This window comes from Jatropha curcas, chromosome 7, assembly GCF_041381405.1.
Source record: "Jatropha curcas cultivar XTBG-Jc1 chromosome 7, XTBG_Jcur_1.0, whole genome shotgun sequence".
Taxonomy (NCBI): Eukaryota; Viridiplantae; Streptophyta; class Magnoliopsida; order Malpighiales; family Euphorbiaceae; genus Jatropha; species Jatropha curcas.
The window spans coordinates 16,279,661-16,294,863 of record NC_143157.1 but is presented as its reverse complement, the minus strand read 5'-3'; the positions used below and the strand labels follow the sequence as shown (position 1 = coordinate 16,294,863).

The following is a 15,203-nucleotide window of genomic DNA, read 5'->3' as shown; positions in this document are numbered from 1 at the left end:
AATTCAATGTTAATTATTATCAAATAATATGTAAATATCGACGCGCGAAGCAGAGAATTATAACTAGAGAAGGATAATTTTAAGGTTGTAGTCTTTTGAGAGTCAATTACCAAAAATCCTTTTTTTTTTTTTTTTTTTTAATTCCAGGAGGGTCCATTGTGCCCCTGGCCCTACCGTGAATCCATGGTAACATGTTTTTTCCCCTTAACTCCTTTCTTTCCCCTTTTCCACCCTCCAAATTTACTTTAGGATATCATTGTAAATGTACATCCTAGTAAATGTAAATATATATATCTTCCATTCATATATACATTTACTATTAGACTATGCTTTTGGTGTGCAATACAATAAAAAAAGAGAAAATCATAAGACAGAAGAGAAAAACCTCTACACACATAATTAATTCTCATGATTTCTGCAAAAATTACCCAAGAACCAACATATTTTTATAATGGAAACAAAAAAAATAATAATAATAAAAATAAAAAAAAATAAAAATACAAATCTTCCTATCTATCTCCTTGAATATACATACTTAATGAAGTCATTATTCATCGATTATATTCCTTCCTTACTCCAATTTAACATCATAAAGATCCTTAAGAAGCCTGCTTGATGAATGGTCTTGTGACACATCATTACTTGGCAAAGAAATTGACGAATCTACCCATGGTCCATCCATCGATATGCTTCTTTGAGCTTGACTATCTTGAGAGAAACTGGATATGTGAGTTTGGCTGTCCTGTGAGAGAATCTCAAAGGCTTTAAATCTTGCATCCTGGTCTACTGAACCGCGCTTGATTATCGGAGCTTGTACTGGAATTTTTCCCTCCACCATACTCACTACAGAAGACATGGATGGCCTTAGTGTTGGAGATGGATTAGTGCATAATAGAGCCAGATTAAGCACTCTCTTTGCCTCTTCTTTTGAGTAGTCTGATCCTAGACTCGGGTCCATTAGTTCTAGAAGGTTTCCTTGCTCTTGTAGCACATAGGCCTTCATTTTGCATGATAAAAGTACATAAAGGTTAGGTATGTTGTGCATAGAGCAATAATAGATTACTAAATTTGCATACAACAATTAACTTAAGGATGCAAAAAATGAATATATCAAGGCACAATTGGGTTTAACTTCTGGCCTTACGCTCGTGATATAGTACTTGTGCAAGAGCGCTTACAGCAGCTCGTAGCTATTGTATGCATGGGAGTGTGAAGAGCACTGGTATGGCCTTAGAGGCTCTAGCTTTGTTTTTTTTTTTTTTTTTTTTTTTTTTTTCAAGAGCGCTTACAGCAGCTCATAGCTATTGTATGCATGGGAGTGTGAAGAGCACTGGCATGGTCTTAGAGGCTCTAGCTTTGTTTTTTTGTTTTTTTTTTTTTAAAAAAAAAAAAAAAAAAAAAAAAAACTATTTGTGCAAAATTTTACTTCACATGTAAAAAGTAAAAAAGAAAAAAGGATTTCTTATCAAACACTGGTTTTGCCTAGTGTGCTTTCAACAAAAAGCAAAAGAAAAGAACAATAGGGAATCTATAATCCCTTGTTAGTATTAATGAAATTGAAGTATAAAATTCATTACAAATGTTGGAATTTGGTTAAGAATGTTGAATTCCTTGAAATTAAATTCCCGACAGAGAAATGAACATTTTATTCTATACCAAACAAAGCATAAAGGAACTTAAGCTGGAAGAGTGGTTTCTGAATTTGAATTTGCAAAATCGTATAGGATTTCAAGACTACACACTGCAATTTCAACTTCATCGAGCCATGTTCAGTATAAGGTATCCACTTTTTTCTTTAAAAGGAAATTTATATGCACTGAAAGGTTCTTCAAGTTTCCTTGACTTTTCTAGCAGTCATGCTCATGTTTGTGCAGTGTAAGTGGTGTATGATAAAGCAGTGTACAAAGGAGAAATGGAATAAATATATTACCCAATCAAGAAGATAAACAAACTCCTCTTTTGGTCTGTAATTGGTGTTGCTTTTCCCACTGACAATTTCCAAAGCAACAACTCCAAAGCTGTAAACATCTGCTTTATCTGTCAAGTAACCCCTCATTGCATATTCTGGAGCCATGTACCCTCTGCAGAATCAAGTACAGACAGAATGTTAAGAAATTCTTTTTTTTTTTTTACAGATTCAGAAAAAGTAAAACTTGATTTAAGCATGCATTTTACAATTTCTCAAGTACTGCATTTTATATCCATTCTATAATCTGTATACCCAGAAGAGGAACTCACATTGTTCCAGCTATTCGTGTACTGATATGAGTGTTCTCTTCTTCATCAAGCTTAGCCAAACCAAAGTCTGATATCTTAGCATTTAGTTCCATATCAAGAAGTACATTAGTAGCCTTTATGTCTCTATGTACAATTTTCAGTCTCGATTCCTCATGCAGATAAGCTAATCCCTTTGCAATACCCAACAGTATCTTCTTTCTTGTTGGCCAGTCTAATTGGAGCCTTCGCTCCTCGGGACCTGATATAGGAGGGGAATCAGTTCAGTCAAAATTTTCATTCTAGAATTTTCAAAATATGGAAATAAGACAGCAGTGATTCCATTACCAAAAAGTGCACGAGCAAGACTGTTGTTTTCCAAGTATTCATAAACTAACAACAGTTGGTTTCCCTCAATGCAGCAGCCATAAAGCCTCACAAGATTAGGATGCTGCAAGGCAGATATCATGCCTATCTCATTCACAAATTCACGGTTCCCTTGTTTTGATTTGGAAGAGAGCTGCTTAACAGCGATGACCACACCATCAGAGAGCACACCCTGAAATCAAGCAGGTTAAGGTTCCAGAATGCCTTGTCATTTCAGAATAACAAATTTCATGCATGTGTCAATAATAATACTTTTTGAAAAAATGGGTACAATTGGCACTACATTCAAAATTAGGAAAAATAGTGCATTTTGTGAGTTTTTAGTATAATTGGAATTTTTGGAAAAGTTCTGGGATTTTTAGGCCTAATAAATATCATGCAGGGTAAGCTATTATAAGAGTGTAAGCAGCTCATAAACAATCAAACAATAAATGTAGAAATTTGTAATTACCTTGTACACTGGCCCAAAACCTCCCTCTCCAATCTTATTTGCTGCATCAAAATTGTTGGTAGCATGTTTAATTTGTCTTAAAGTGAAATAACCAGTTTGGAGATCTAATCCACGAAGTTCTGCAATTAGAGCAGAATCTTAAATCAGGCAACTACAATAAAATTTCATTTGCATCGAAAAAGAACTGCCACACAATGTCCAACATTTGCATACTTCTTGTGCAATTAACCTTACCTTTATCTACAGGTTCTTTCCCTCCCAAGTAACCTTTCAGTCGGAGGACTATCAAGATTAACATGATTAGTACCAAGGAAGCAGCTACAATGCCAACAATAGCCCCAGCAGATAAGCCCCCACCATCATCAACCTCAAAGTCTATAAGGAGAGAATTTCCGTGAATGCCAAGTTCATTTGTCAGGTAAATAATCCTTCAACTCAAAATGAACTTACTTGGTGTCACTGTAATGGCTGATATAAGAGGTCCATAGACACCTCTATCTGGAACTGCAGTGGTACCTTTGCCTGACCAGTACAAATGTATCTCTAAAGTGGTACCATTAACAAATACATTATCAAATTCCTTGAAAATGCCAATGCCAGGTCCTCCAGCTTTCTCCATGATGTTGAAATCCTTCAAAACTACATTTCCCTGCAGGAAAGAAGTTAAATGAAAAATTTACAAGTTTTGACTAATAAACATCCTCTTTGCAATCGTAGCTAGTTATAGTGAGGATATAGATGCAATCTACAAAAATTCTTAAGACAATGCTAAAATTATGAAAATCAAACTCACTTGAATTGATACATCAAATATGCGCCTTCCAAGGCTACTAAATGTCTGATCATCAGAATACATAATTTCAGCAAAGTGAAGCCGCACTTTATAGCTGCCCTGTCGCATACACAGGCCATAGTACTTGAGTGATATAGGAGCAAGGCGGGCAGAAGTGTAAAAGTCAGCACCAGTCACATTTAGATTAAAACTGTTTCTTGCTAAGAAGTCAGCACTGTCATTGCCCATAAAAACTCCAGTACTGCTGTAAGCCCATTTTTCTGATGCATGAATAAAAGTAGATGCCCCTCCAAGTGCTAAGTCTTCTTCATAGTCATTATTCTCAAAGGTCATCCTACGTCCCCCACAGTTTATAAATAAGGAATAATCTGCAGATACGACCAATTTATTGGTAAATATTTTCACAAGATTATCAAGTATTTCAACTCATAGGTAAAAGTGATATTTAGCAATCACATACGTTGGGGTTTTCCAGAGCAGGTAAGGTCCCTTCTGAAGCACCAAGAATTCCTACAACAAATGATATTTTGATTGTCAATAAATCATATTTCTTGATTGTCAATAAATCGCATTTCCAATGTGTTTCATTTAGGAGTCTTTAATGATATGCATAGAACTTACGCATTGTTATCAGAAGATGAAAAGCCAGAAACCAAGTTCCTGCAACATATTATAATTAGTTAGTAAATACCATGAAAGAAAGGAGGAAAAAAGGACAAGAAGGAAACGAAATGATAGTTACACTTGTGTCTGCTGGCAACCTAACGGAATTGAACCCATAAATTTGTTGTAAGATAAATCCCTGAAATGGTATGTCAAGTCAAAATTAATAAAAATTCTTGATTTACAAGAGCTAAAGAAATGATAGGATTACTAAATGTATGGTTGGCCATGGGCCCATTCTGGTTCCGAACCAGTAGTTCCGATTTATGAAATCCCCTGAATTGTAACCGAACCAGCTTGGCCTTGTCTCTGGTTCGGAACAGACCTTTGACCAAAATCTAACTGAATAAGAAGTAACAATTAACTACTTGCAAGACAAAATGATAAAATATGTCTACAGCTTCATGTAAGACTCACAAGTTCTTCTTGCTGCTCAATATCCAACCAGGTATGGCTCCAGTCAGTGAGTTATTAGTTAGAAACCTACAAGGATTGAGATTACAGAGGTTATTAGAAAAGAAAATTCTGATTTAGAGAGATTGTTCCTTTCAATGTGTTGCAACTTATTTTGCATGATTTACATGTAATCTAGATCTGCTGAACTCTGACTAAATCTCTGGAATGTGTTTGGAATTGGACCTGTCAACCTATTGAAGCTAAGGTCTCTGCAATTTATAAAAAAAAAAAAAAAAAAAAAAAAAGAAGAAAGAAAAAAGGAAACCATAAGCAATAGCATTATAGATAGTTAATTACCCATAAAAAGATTTTGGTTTGAGCAACTTACAATTGTTTTATGGTTGTCATTTCTCCGATGTAAGGTGGTATTGAACCAGTGATTAAGCAATTTCTCAGTATCCTAAGTCACAAAAAGGTAAACAGCAACAATAATTAGCACAATTCCAAAATGAACAACATAGGCTTCAAGAAGATATTTAAAGAGTATAGTCGACTCACAATCTCTCCAATTTTGCCATTTGTCTAAGATCAGGGAAATCTGAACTTGATCCACTCAAATCAGAAATTCTCCTGGAAAACAAGCAGAAAATCATTTTTTCCATCCACATAGACTTTCATAATTTTAACAAAACAAAAAAAAAAAATTATTAAATAAGAGAAACTTTTGCTCACAATTCAGTTAAGTTTGTCAACAGTGATATGTTAGAAGGAATAGGACCCTCCATAGATGTTCCTTGCAAATTTCTTCAAAAGAAATAAATTGTCATTGGCTATGCAAGAGGGAAAGAAAATATCACTTAGACTGAATTAAGCATATACTCACAATATATCAATGTCAGTCCAGTTCCCAATAAATTCAGGTATCTTCCCTGACAATTGATTCCCATCTATCCTACTGCAATAAGTATTAGAAGTTCATGAATGTTTTAACTCCAAATAGTAAAATATTTGAAAAATTGTGGCTCATACTTCACTAACAACTTCACTTACAAGTCAGTTAAGCTCTTTAAATTGCCAAATGTATCTGGTATCGCTCCTGTGAAATTGTTTGCAGAAAGAAGACTGCCGGAGTGACAAGTAATTGGTTGTCAAGTTTGAAAAAAGCAGCAAGTAATAGTAAACTTACAAGTACATGGAAAAAATGAAAAATAATTGAATATTTACGAAAATGAATTTCAAGAGAAAATGAAGAAAGCAGTCATACAGTCTCTTCAAGCTCCTCAAATTTCCAAGGTTTGGAGGAATATGTCCTCCAAGCAGATTATCTTCCAGTACCCTGCAACATACATCTCAAGTTGTAAAACAAAAGTTGAAGAAAGAAAAATAAAAAGCGTTTTTATCATAGATATGTATGTTCCATCAAATTTTTAATAAAAAAAAATATTATTCTGCAACTCTTTGTTAAACAAATATAACACTGTAACTCTTTGTTGTAACTTACAGTTCCTCCAGTGTAGCAATGTTGCCAATTTCCAGAGGAATTGAACCACTGAGACGGTTTGCCAAAAGGGATCTAAAGGCATAACAGCAATCACAAGTTGGACAAGGATAACTTGTTTCTAAATAAATAATGGTTTATTGCAGTATGAAAGGGACTTTAACTGATCAAAATAAAAAGAACTTACAGAATGCGAAGGTTAGGGAGCCGTGCAAGACTTGTTGGGATTGTTCCATTGATATAGTTACGAGTCAGATCACTGTCCATTACAAAATGTTTCACATTCAACATTAAAGTTAAAGGATTACTATATTAGACAACCAATTGAAATCCTCTCTAATTAAGCACATGGTATTTCATGGAAACACATCTATAGCAATAATTTGCATTCACTGCTAAACTCGAATAGCAAGTGAACAATGAATATTTTACTTACAGTTCAACCAGATGGGTAAGATTTCCAAGTTCATTGGGTAGAACGCCAGCCAAGTTCAAACCCTTTAGTTTGCTGCCAAAAAAAGAAATAATATATCATGTGAATTAAAAATAGAATGTAAAAGCTAATAACAATAATTCAATGCCAAAACTCCTCTGCCACTGCAGCACTTGCTATTTATTTTACATTGGAGCTTAACTACCAAATTGAAAGACCAATCTTGACTCTCATTTGTTTGAGTGTTGAATATGAAAATAATGCATCAGCTTCTCACATTCTTGTTAAATTCATTTGTGAGTCCCACATAAATGTGAGGAGCATGTGCATTATTTTCATATCTACTGTGAGTGCATTATTGAATTAGTTTCAGTGCATTGAAGAATTAATTTCCTGTCTGTATAATGAAGGATAAAATATCAAGACTCAAGAGGTAAAAGGATGAAGCACATACATGCTAGTGACATGACAAAAATTGTCATTTTCAAATGAACAGTTACATGTAACAATACTTTGAATTTTGTTAGGGGGGATGATTGTCCAATTCCACTCTGGTGTACCGCAAGACTCTTGAGTAATGGTCCAATTGTTGTTTCTCAATTTTGTGGATATGGTTCGAAGAATTTGCACTGCAAATATAGTTCAAGAAATTTAATGAATTATGCATGACTAGCACAATAATGCAAAATTAAAGCATTCGAAAGCAAGTCATATAATTTATAACTACAAAATTATTAACACCACAGAAAATAGTTCTCACAGTCCAAACAATTTAATGAGTCATAACAAAATAATGCCAAAAGCCTTTTTGAGCATGTCTTAAGTAAAAACAGATACGTTAATAATTATAAGAGTCATGCTATTTCTACTTTCTACTGTACTTATAATTTATTCTACAAAACTGTTAACCCCATCCCAGAAAGAAGACAGTTCTTATACTGTTCGGTGTTTATTCATGCATGTGAAAGTTAAGTTGGTTGAGTAGAGAACTATTGTACCAAATTCATGCCATAAAATAATTTCTTGTGCATATGCAGAAATTGGTAGATTCCCTTTTTATTTATTTATTAGGCTCCAGATCAAAAGTTTAACCTGCATTATTGAGACATTTTTCATACGTCTTTTAGAGTTAATTAGATCACATAAAAATATCTTTGTTTAAAGTTCTAAGATAGCCAAGTTTGACCATGCAGAAAAGGTAGACAAGATCCATACGGTTGTTTATTCCTTTCCACATTGTTACAACCTCAAACTTGTCCTTATCTAATCCTAATTCCTAGCATCTCTTTCTCCTCCAATAATTGACAGATCTTAGAACCCTATGTATTGGAATCCAATGTCTACATGGGCCCATCCGTGCTGTTAAATTTTTCTGCTACAGCTCAGAACAAAACTAAATTAATCAGCAGCGGTTGTAATAATGAGGGCTCGAAAACTATTAACAAGTCAAACTTTCTTTGCCAAGTCAAACTTTGACCTTCACATGGAGTGTGAAAGAAACATACCATAGCCAGCTCGGAAGAATATTAAGTTGACTGTTATGTATGTTATTTTATTTGATCATCTGCTCCTAGAAATGGACCATTCTACAAAAAATAATGAAATGCATATGGATAAGGCCTCAAGTCTACACCTAATGAACTAAGCAGTAGTGAATGGTCCCCGCTTGCCTCATTCAACCAACATATCTACCTACATAAAGCGAACAGTCTAAAAGAGAATTTCTTGTAAAAGAAAGGAATCAATGACTCTACCTGCTACAAGACACGGATACCTTTTTTTTTTTTTTTTTTTTTTTAGGTCTAAGTTTGGATCGACATTGAATTTCATAATTGTAATAATTAATTCAAAGGTCAATTACTGTCTGCTGATTAAGAATAGTTCCTGGTTTATTATAAATTAAGTTAATTACTAACAAAATAAGCATGCTCTTCTGATTTAAATTGACAACTATATATATAAGAATGTGATAATTAATAGCGAATATTATTCAATATGAATAATAAAGAACAATTAGTTGGCATTGCCGACATTGATTTCACTATCAACATGTGTTATGTTTTATACGATTATTTTAATAATTTTATCATGATTTTATATAATTTGAAACCACAACCAAAACTAGTAAGAGTAAATGTTAATTAATTAAAATTTTAAGAAGTCAAACACAACAAAGATAGTAAGGTAAGGTAATCCCATGTTTGATAGCAGAGAAAACAAAAGAAAGGAGAGAAGAACAAATTTTCAGACAATGTTTTCTAGGAAATTCAGATAATATTTTCAAGGAAACTAAAAGACAATTAATTCTATACTGCCTAAATTTTTATCATCGGCTAAGCCTAAGCTTCATTATTCACACAGAAATTATTTTTTTCAAATTCTTAGGAAACAAACAGAGCAGTTCTAATTAGAAACTGCTAAATGCAAAATGGAGAAAAATTAACAGAATTTTTACTCAAAGACAAACTCTTTTTTCTTATTTCTGTCCAATTTATGCAATCAAATCCCAATCATAAAACCAAAAATAAAAATTGACACAAGGAGATCATAAACTTCGGGTTTTCAAACAAAAAATAACTAATAAAGAATTTAGTTTTCCCTTCGTTTCCCCTCAATTTCTCATCAACCAAACGACTTAGGAAACATTAAACACTAAACAAACAAAACCCAGAAAGCAAAATCACTTATTTTTGCCAAAAATGGAAAGAATTATATACACTGTCAGTGATGGATTGATTGTAAGTACCTTCTTCTAGTGGCAGGACTTGAGCCTGTGATCCTAACTCCAAAACAAAGCAATCCAATACCAAAATTCCAAAAATAATAACTGAGAAATTCTTGAAAACTGATTCAACGAACGCCATAACAAAATTTCTTCTCTTCTCTGTACAAAACAGAGAAGACCGAAAGATACTCTTAAAACAACCGAATGTACAAGTAATGGCAGCGACAGTAACAAAGACAAAGATTGAGTCTTTTTGAGAGAGAGAGAGAGAGAGAGAGAGGGTGGAGTTGTTGGAGGGAAAATAAGAGAAAGAAACAAAATGGTTTGGATTTTGGCTTTGATTTTTATGAGAGTGGTGTGATACTGTTGTATCCAAATTATTCTGAACAGGTCAAAACGCAAAAAGGCCAAAGGCATGCAATAATTTTTGAAAGCAAAAAGAAAAAACGCATTAAGAAGACAGTTTATTACAAACCACGGAGATGAGTTGTATGAGACTTTTTTGAATGTAAGGAAATGTTCAAAACTTCGAAGCAACCGACAAGGAAGAATCAAAATTTCCTTTTATTTTTCAGCAATAAAAAATAAAAAATTACTGTTTTAAAATTAAAGGTATTGTAATAAGAGTTAAAAAAAAAAAAAGAAAAGAAATTGAAGAGTGGGCTGATTTAATTGAAAGTTACGTTTTAACGTGCTTGCCATTTTTGTTTTTGTTTTTTTAGTAATAATGTAAAATGAGAGTAAATTAAATATTTGCATCATCAATTACCATATATAGAGTACTGTCGTTTCATTACTTTTGATAATCTTAGGCCTTTTTTTTTTTTTTATTTAGATAACAGTTTTAAAAAATCAATGTAATATTAATTATTTTATTTTAATTTTATCCTTTTTTAGATATCTATATCCAACCATTATTTGTCTTAATTATAATGAATTAATTAAAAGGATAATCTAATCAATTACTTTTATATTACAGAATAGAGATGGTTCAATAATTTTCCTAATTTTTTTTAATTCTTGTAAAAAGTTAAAAGTGTCAAAACTATTGGAATAAAAATAGTACTCCCTCCGTCTAAAAGAATAGTCTCACTTTTTGTAACGAGTGTCCCAAAATAATAGTCTCTTTTTTATTTTGGAAAGTGATCTTTTTGTTAACTTTTTTATAATATCCTTATAATATACTCTATCTGTTTTATTTTAATAGCAATAAAGATGCATTTTAGTTTGTTCTACTTTGCGTGCTCATTTATGATTGTGAGAGTATAATAATAATTTTTGAATTTTATTCATATTTCTTAGGTATTTTGTAGTAAAATTAAATAGAAATTTTTATTTAAACATTCTATCATGTGTTTTTAAAAAATCAAGATGTTCCAATTATTTTCTTAATCATTGTAAAAAGATTAAATATTACTATTAAAGTGGAACGGAGTAGATAATTTATGGCAATAATTAATAAACATAGAATTATGAAATATTTATTCAAATATAAATATAAAGTAATTGGAACATTTGTTAAGATATTAATTTTTTATTGAAAACTCTATAAACAATTTCAAATTTTAGTCAAAAAATTATTAATATAAGGGTATATATGGAAAAAGAATGATAAATATTATGATTGAACTAATTTAACTACTCATTCTTAATGTTTGTGAGAAAAGAACGAGACTATTTTTTTAAAACGGAAGGAGTATTAATTTTTCTTTAAGAGAACTAGGGGATGGAATTTAAATCCATATTAGAAATTACTTGCCTAACTATGGGTGGAAGCCAATGAATACTGTTATTTCAAAATTTTTGTTACCATTTATTAGACTCTTTAATCCTTAAAAATACGAAATTTACGCCAAAAAATTTTAAAAATTCTAAATTTTATTGTCTTAAAATTTGAAAATTTTAGGTCAGTACATTGATCATTTAACTTTATTAGTATTTAAAACTTTAAACTTATTTATAAATTTATATTTTTTTATTTAAAAAAATTAGAACTCGTGAATTTTCAATATACTTTAGCTCCTATATTTTTTACTTTATATTTGATTCCTAAAATTTTAAAATAGCATATTTTAATCATCTAATATATATATATTTATTTTTTGCGTTAGACTTAATGTGTTTCTAATTTTGTCTAATCTTGCTTATGTGGCACTAAACGCTAAAATATTTCATTCTCCAAAGATATTATATTTTCTTACTAAAATAACTTTAAGTTTAAACATTTTAATTATAGAAAATTGTATTAAAATATTAATTGCATCAAACTTGAAGAGTATTACAAAGAAGAATCAAACGTGTGCAATTTACCTTTGCAATTTTTTTACAATAAATGACGAATCAAAACTTTAAAAGTAGTGAACAGTGTTTTCAAAAAGTAAGGTTAGAGGTGAGGAAGCACACATGGATTAGATACTTCTTGAGCCGCCAAGGATGAATGTAAGGACAGCCAGCCAGGTACGGACGGAGGTAATTTCCGCGTCTATAATTAATATGACACGTAAAAGACCTACCATTCAAAGTACATCGGGCCATTAAGGGATTGCCATTTTTTTTTTTTTTTTTCTTTATATACCTCTGGGTTGCAAGGAAAAATCACGTGGCACTCCAAATTTTATGAGAGATCTAATATAATTTTGAGATTACGAATTCTACTAATGCTATATCCCTCTTTATATTGGTAATATTTTTTTTGGTATTTTTAGTATTTATTTATAAGATATTCACTTAATATGTGGTTAGTATAATATTTTAAATAATAATTTTATATTTTTCAACTATTTAATAAATATTTAATTGATTTAATTTTAAAAATTTTAGTATTCAATAAAACAATTTTTGCAAGTTGAAGTATTTAATTTGTACAATTTTATAAATTGAAGTGTTTAATAGATCAAAATAAAAATTGAGGGTGTTACCATGTGTTTTAGGTAAAGTACAATGATTAATTTATGCATTGGATTTTTTTTTATTGAGAAAATTATAGGCCGAATACATAAATTGATCCATGAACTTTATTATTTTAATTTTATGGAACCTTCAACTTTTACTTTGAATCATCAAACACTTTAATTTATAAAATTATACCTATTAAACATTTCAATTTTCAAAATTATTTTATTGAACACCTCAACTTGCAAAATTAGATCAGTTAAATACTTATTTAAGTTAAAATTTATTAAAATTATTATTTGAAAGCCATGCTAATTACATATCAAGTCGATATTTTACAGATAAAAATCAAAATCCCTAAAAATTGATATTAGTGTCAAAACGTATATAATATTACCAAAATTTACAAATTCAACTCAAGTATATAATAGGCCATCTATAAAATTTAGGGTGTCATAAAATTAAAATTGGGAATGGATTTATATATTGATCTGGAAATTATAGATTATTCTCTCTGTAAATTACCTATACACTCATTTTGTCATTTCATCTAATTTTTGCATTATTGCCATCAATTTCTATTCAAAAGTCAAAAACACCCTCTAAATTTTCAAATGCCTATGAACTTGAAATTGCCCTCAAATTTTGAAATGGTTGCAGAAATCTTTTCCTTTTTCTTTTTGTTATTTATACAATGAATAAAATAAGTAGCAATATTTCAAAAAATATAAATAAAATAAAGATGTTTTATTATAAAAAAGGTCAGCAATAATATCATCTAGTTATTTTGTATTTCCATCCAAAATAACATTCATTGCATGAGAGAAGGAAAAGGAGGGAATTGAAGGATTAAAAAACATTATTGTCCATAAAGGTACCCATTCATAAACATCTTTTTATCTATAATATATATAAAAGTATGTACATGGGTGAGAATATTGAGATTACAAAAATGTACTTATTAAGTTTATAGATTAAAAAAATATTATTAAAAATTTTAATTGTATTGATTAAAAAATAATGGTAAAATAATTTTAATTGATGATATTAATTTTCTATTTAAATATAAAATTCTATTGAACAAATTAAAAAATTATATTATATACAATGTAAGGTATATATACAATGTAAGGTATATATATATATATTAATTTTATTGGGTGAAAAAATAAAGACAATTTAATTTTGATTGATTATTTTAATTTTCTATTTAAATCTAAATTCTATTAGATAAAATAAGAAAATAATATTATATACTAAATAACGTATATATTAAATGCAATAAAAATAATTAAAAGTTTTTAAAGAATTGAGTTTGTTCAATAAATTAGTAATTTTTATATCTTTGTATAATTAGATTTGTTTCATTTCATTTATAATAATTATTATTATTAAGTTTTGAGTAAATATAGATATATAAAAGTAACAATAATTACTGTAATATTGGGATGCACAAAACATATGATTAAATTTAATAATGATATATTGCCCTCTTATTGATTGGCTAATAAATAAAATAAGAAATTATTATTTATAAAAAATCTTCAATTAGATTGGTTATATTAATTAAATCCAACAAAAAACTAATATTTAATATTTAAATATTTTATTAGGAAATCTTAGTACTTTAGTTTCCTAATATTAATTGGTAAACCTTCTTATTGCATAAAGTTGATTATTTTTCATGTTAATTTAAGTTACTAAAAAAATCTAAAAACTGTTCAAATAAAACTATTAACAAAATAATCAAATGATTAAAAAATAAATGATAAAATTTGACTGAATACTCACATGACCTGGTCCAATGCCATACAAAATGATCCAACATATTACGAGAGCTAAGAGGCATTCCCAGAATATAATCAACATCCAAAGGTAATAGCCCCTTAATCAAATCTGCATTCCACGACCTTCTATCATGCAAAATCAGGTTTGCCACACTTAAATACTCACAGTCCGGTTGCATAGATGACCGAACAAGGAAAAAAGAACCCCTACACACCCATGGTTGATTCCCAATCCGCCATCACAATCCCTCCCAAAGCACATCAGGAGAACACAAAAGACTCCTCCATGTATACCTCGGATTATGTCCTAAACTGGCATTAATTAAATTCTCTATCTAGGTAATATTTAGCTCTATATTCTCTTTTCAATTTCTACTTTTGTGAAACAAAGTGGCTTGAAAAAAAAAAAAAAAAAAAAGGATAATATATCGATTATATGCCAATATATGACACATTGATGCTTATTTTAATCTAAAATTCAAATTCAAAATTTATCTATTAAAATAAATAAGAAATAAGAGTGTACAAAAAGTTAAAAAATCTTTTAAATGTTAAATAATTTGAATCTTGAACCCTCAAATAAATAAGGATTAAATATCATTACTATTATTATTCAATACATTACTTAAATTTTTTTCTATTATTTTATTAAAAAATAAAAAAATTTTAAAGACAATAACATATAATTCAATAATAATAATATTTATTTAACCAGCATACGAAGTGCGAAACAACAAGTAATTGATATGTAATTTCCTAATTACCATAGCACAAATTAAAATATGGCAAAAATTCTATAATAAGACATAATTTAAAAATAACTATTTTTTTAGACAATAGAATTTAAATGTAAATAGAAAATTAAAATAATCAATTACTTTTATTTATTCAAGCAATAAAATTAATATCTTTAAAGATATTTTTACTAATATAGTTATTATTATAGTCTAGATCAGCTTCTTGA

The 15,203-nt window shown here is 29.8% G+C and overlaps 1 protein-coding gene across 1 annotated transcript; it reads right to left on the bottom strand.

The window, feature by feature from the left end:
- Positions 1 to 388: 388 nt before the first annotated feature.
- On the bottom strand, positions 389 to 10,044 carry LOC105644222 (putative LRR receptor-like serine/threonine-protein kinase At1g53440). The gene is made up of 24 exons (XM_012229499.4): positions 9,582 to 10,044; positions 7,290 to 7,464; positions 6,839 to 6,910; positions 6,590 to 6,661; positions 6,406 to 6,477; positions 6,169 to 6,240; positions 5,955 to 6,026; positions 5,788 to 5,859; positions 5,637 to 5,708; positions 5,463 to 5,534; positions 5,293 to 5,364; positions 5,090 to 5,173; positions 4,926 to 4,991; positions 4,588 to 4,647; positions 4,467 to 4,505; positions 4,306 to 4,355; positions 3,846 to 4,213; positions 3,503 to 3,701; positions 3,287 to 3,427; positions 3,053 to 3,171; positions 2,563 to 2,773; positions 2,239 to 2,476; positions 1,931 to 2,081; positions 389 to 997 (listed from the first exon to the last, which is right to left on the bottom strand). The coding sequence occupies exons 1-24, from the start codon at positions 9,697 to 9,699 to the stop codon at positions 572 to 574; spliced, it is 3,093 nt and encodes a 1,030-aa protein (XP_012084889.1). The 5' UTR covers positions 9,700 to 10,044; the 3' UTR covers positions 389 to 571.
- Between the last annotated feature and the right edge of the window lie 5,159 nt (positions 10,045 to 15,203).

Excerpts from the sequence above, each read along its gene's own strand:
- LOC105644222 (XM_012229499.4), bottom strand. The coding sequence starts at position 9,699 with ATGGCGTTCGTTGAATCAGTTTTCAAGAATTTCTCAGTTATTATTTTT. Across the intron at positions 6,241-6,405 it reads ATTGCTACACTGGAGGAACT|GGTACTGGAAGATAATCTGC; the intron begins GTAAGTTACAAC and ends TGTATGTTGCAG. Across the intron at positions 2,774-3,052 it reads GTTTTGGGCCAGTGTACAAG|GGTGTGCTCTCTGATGGTGT; the intron begins GTAATTACAAAT and ends GCTTGATTTCAG.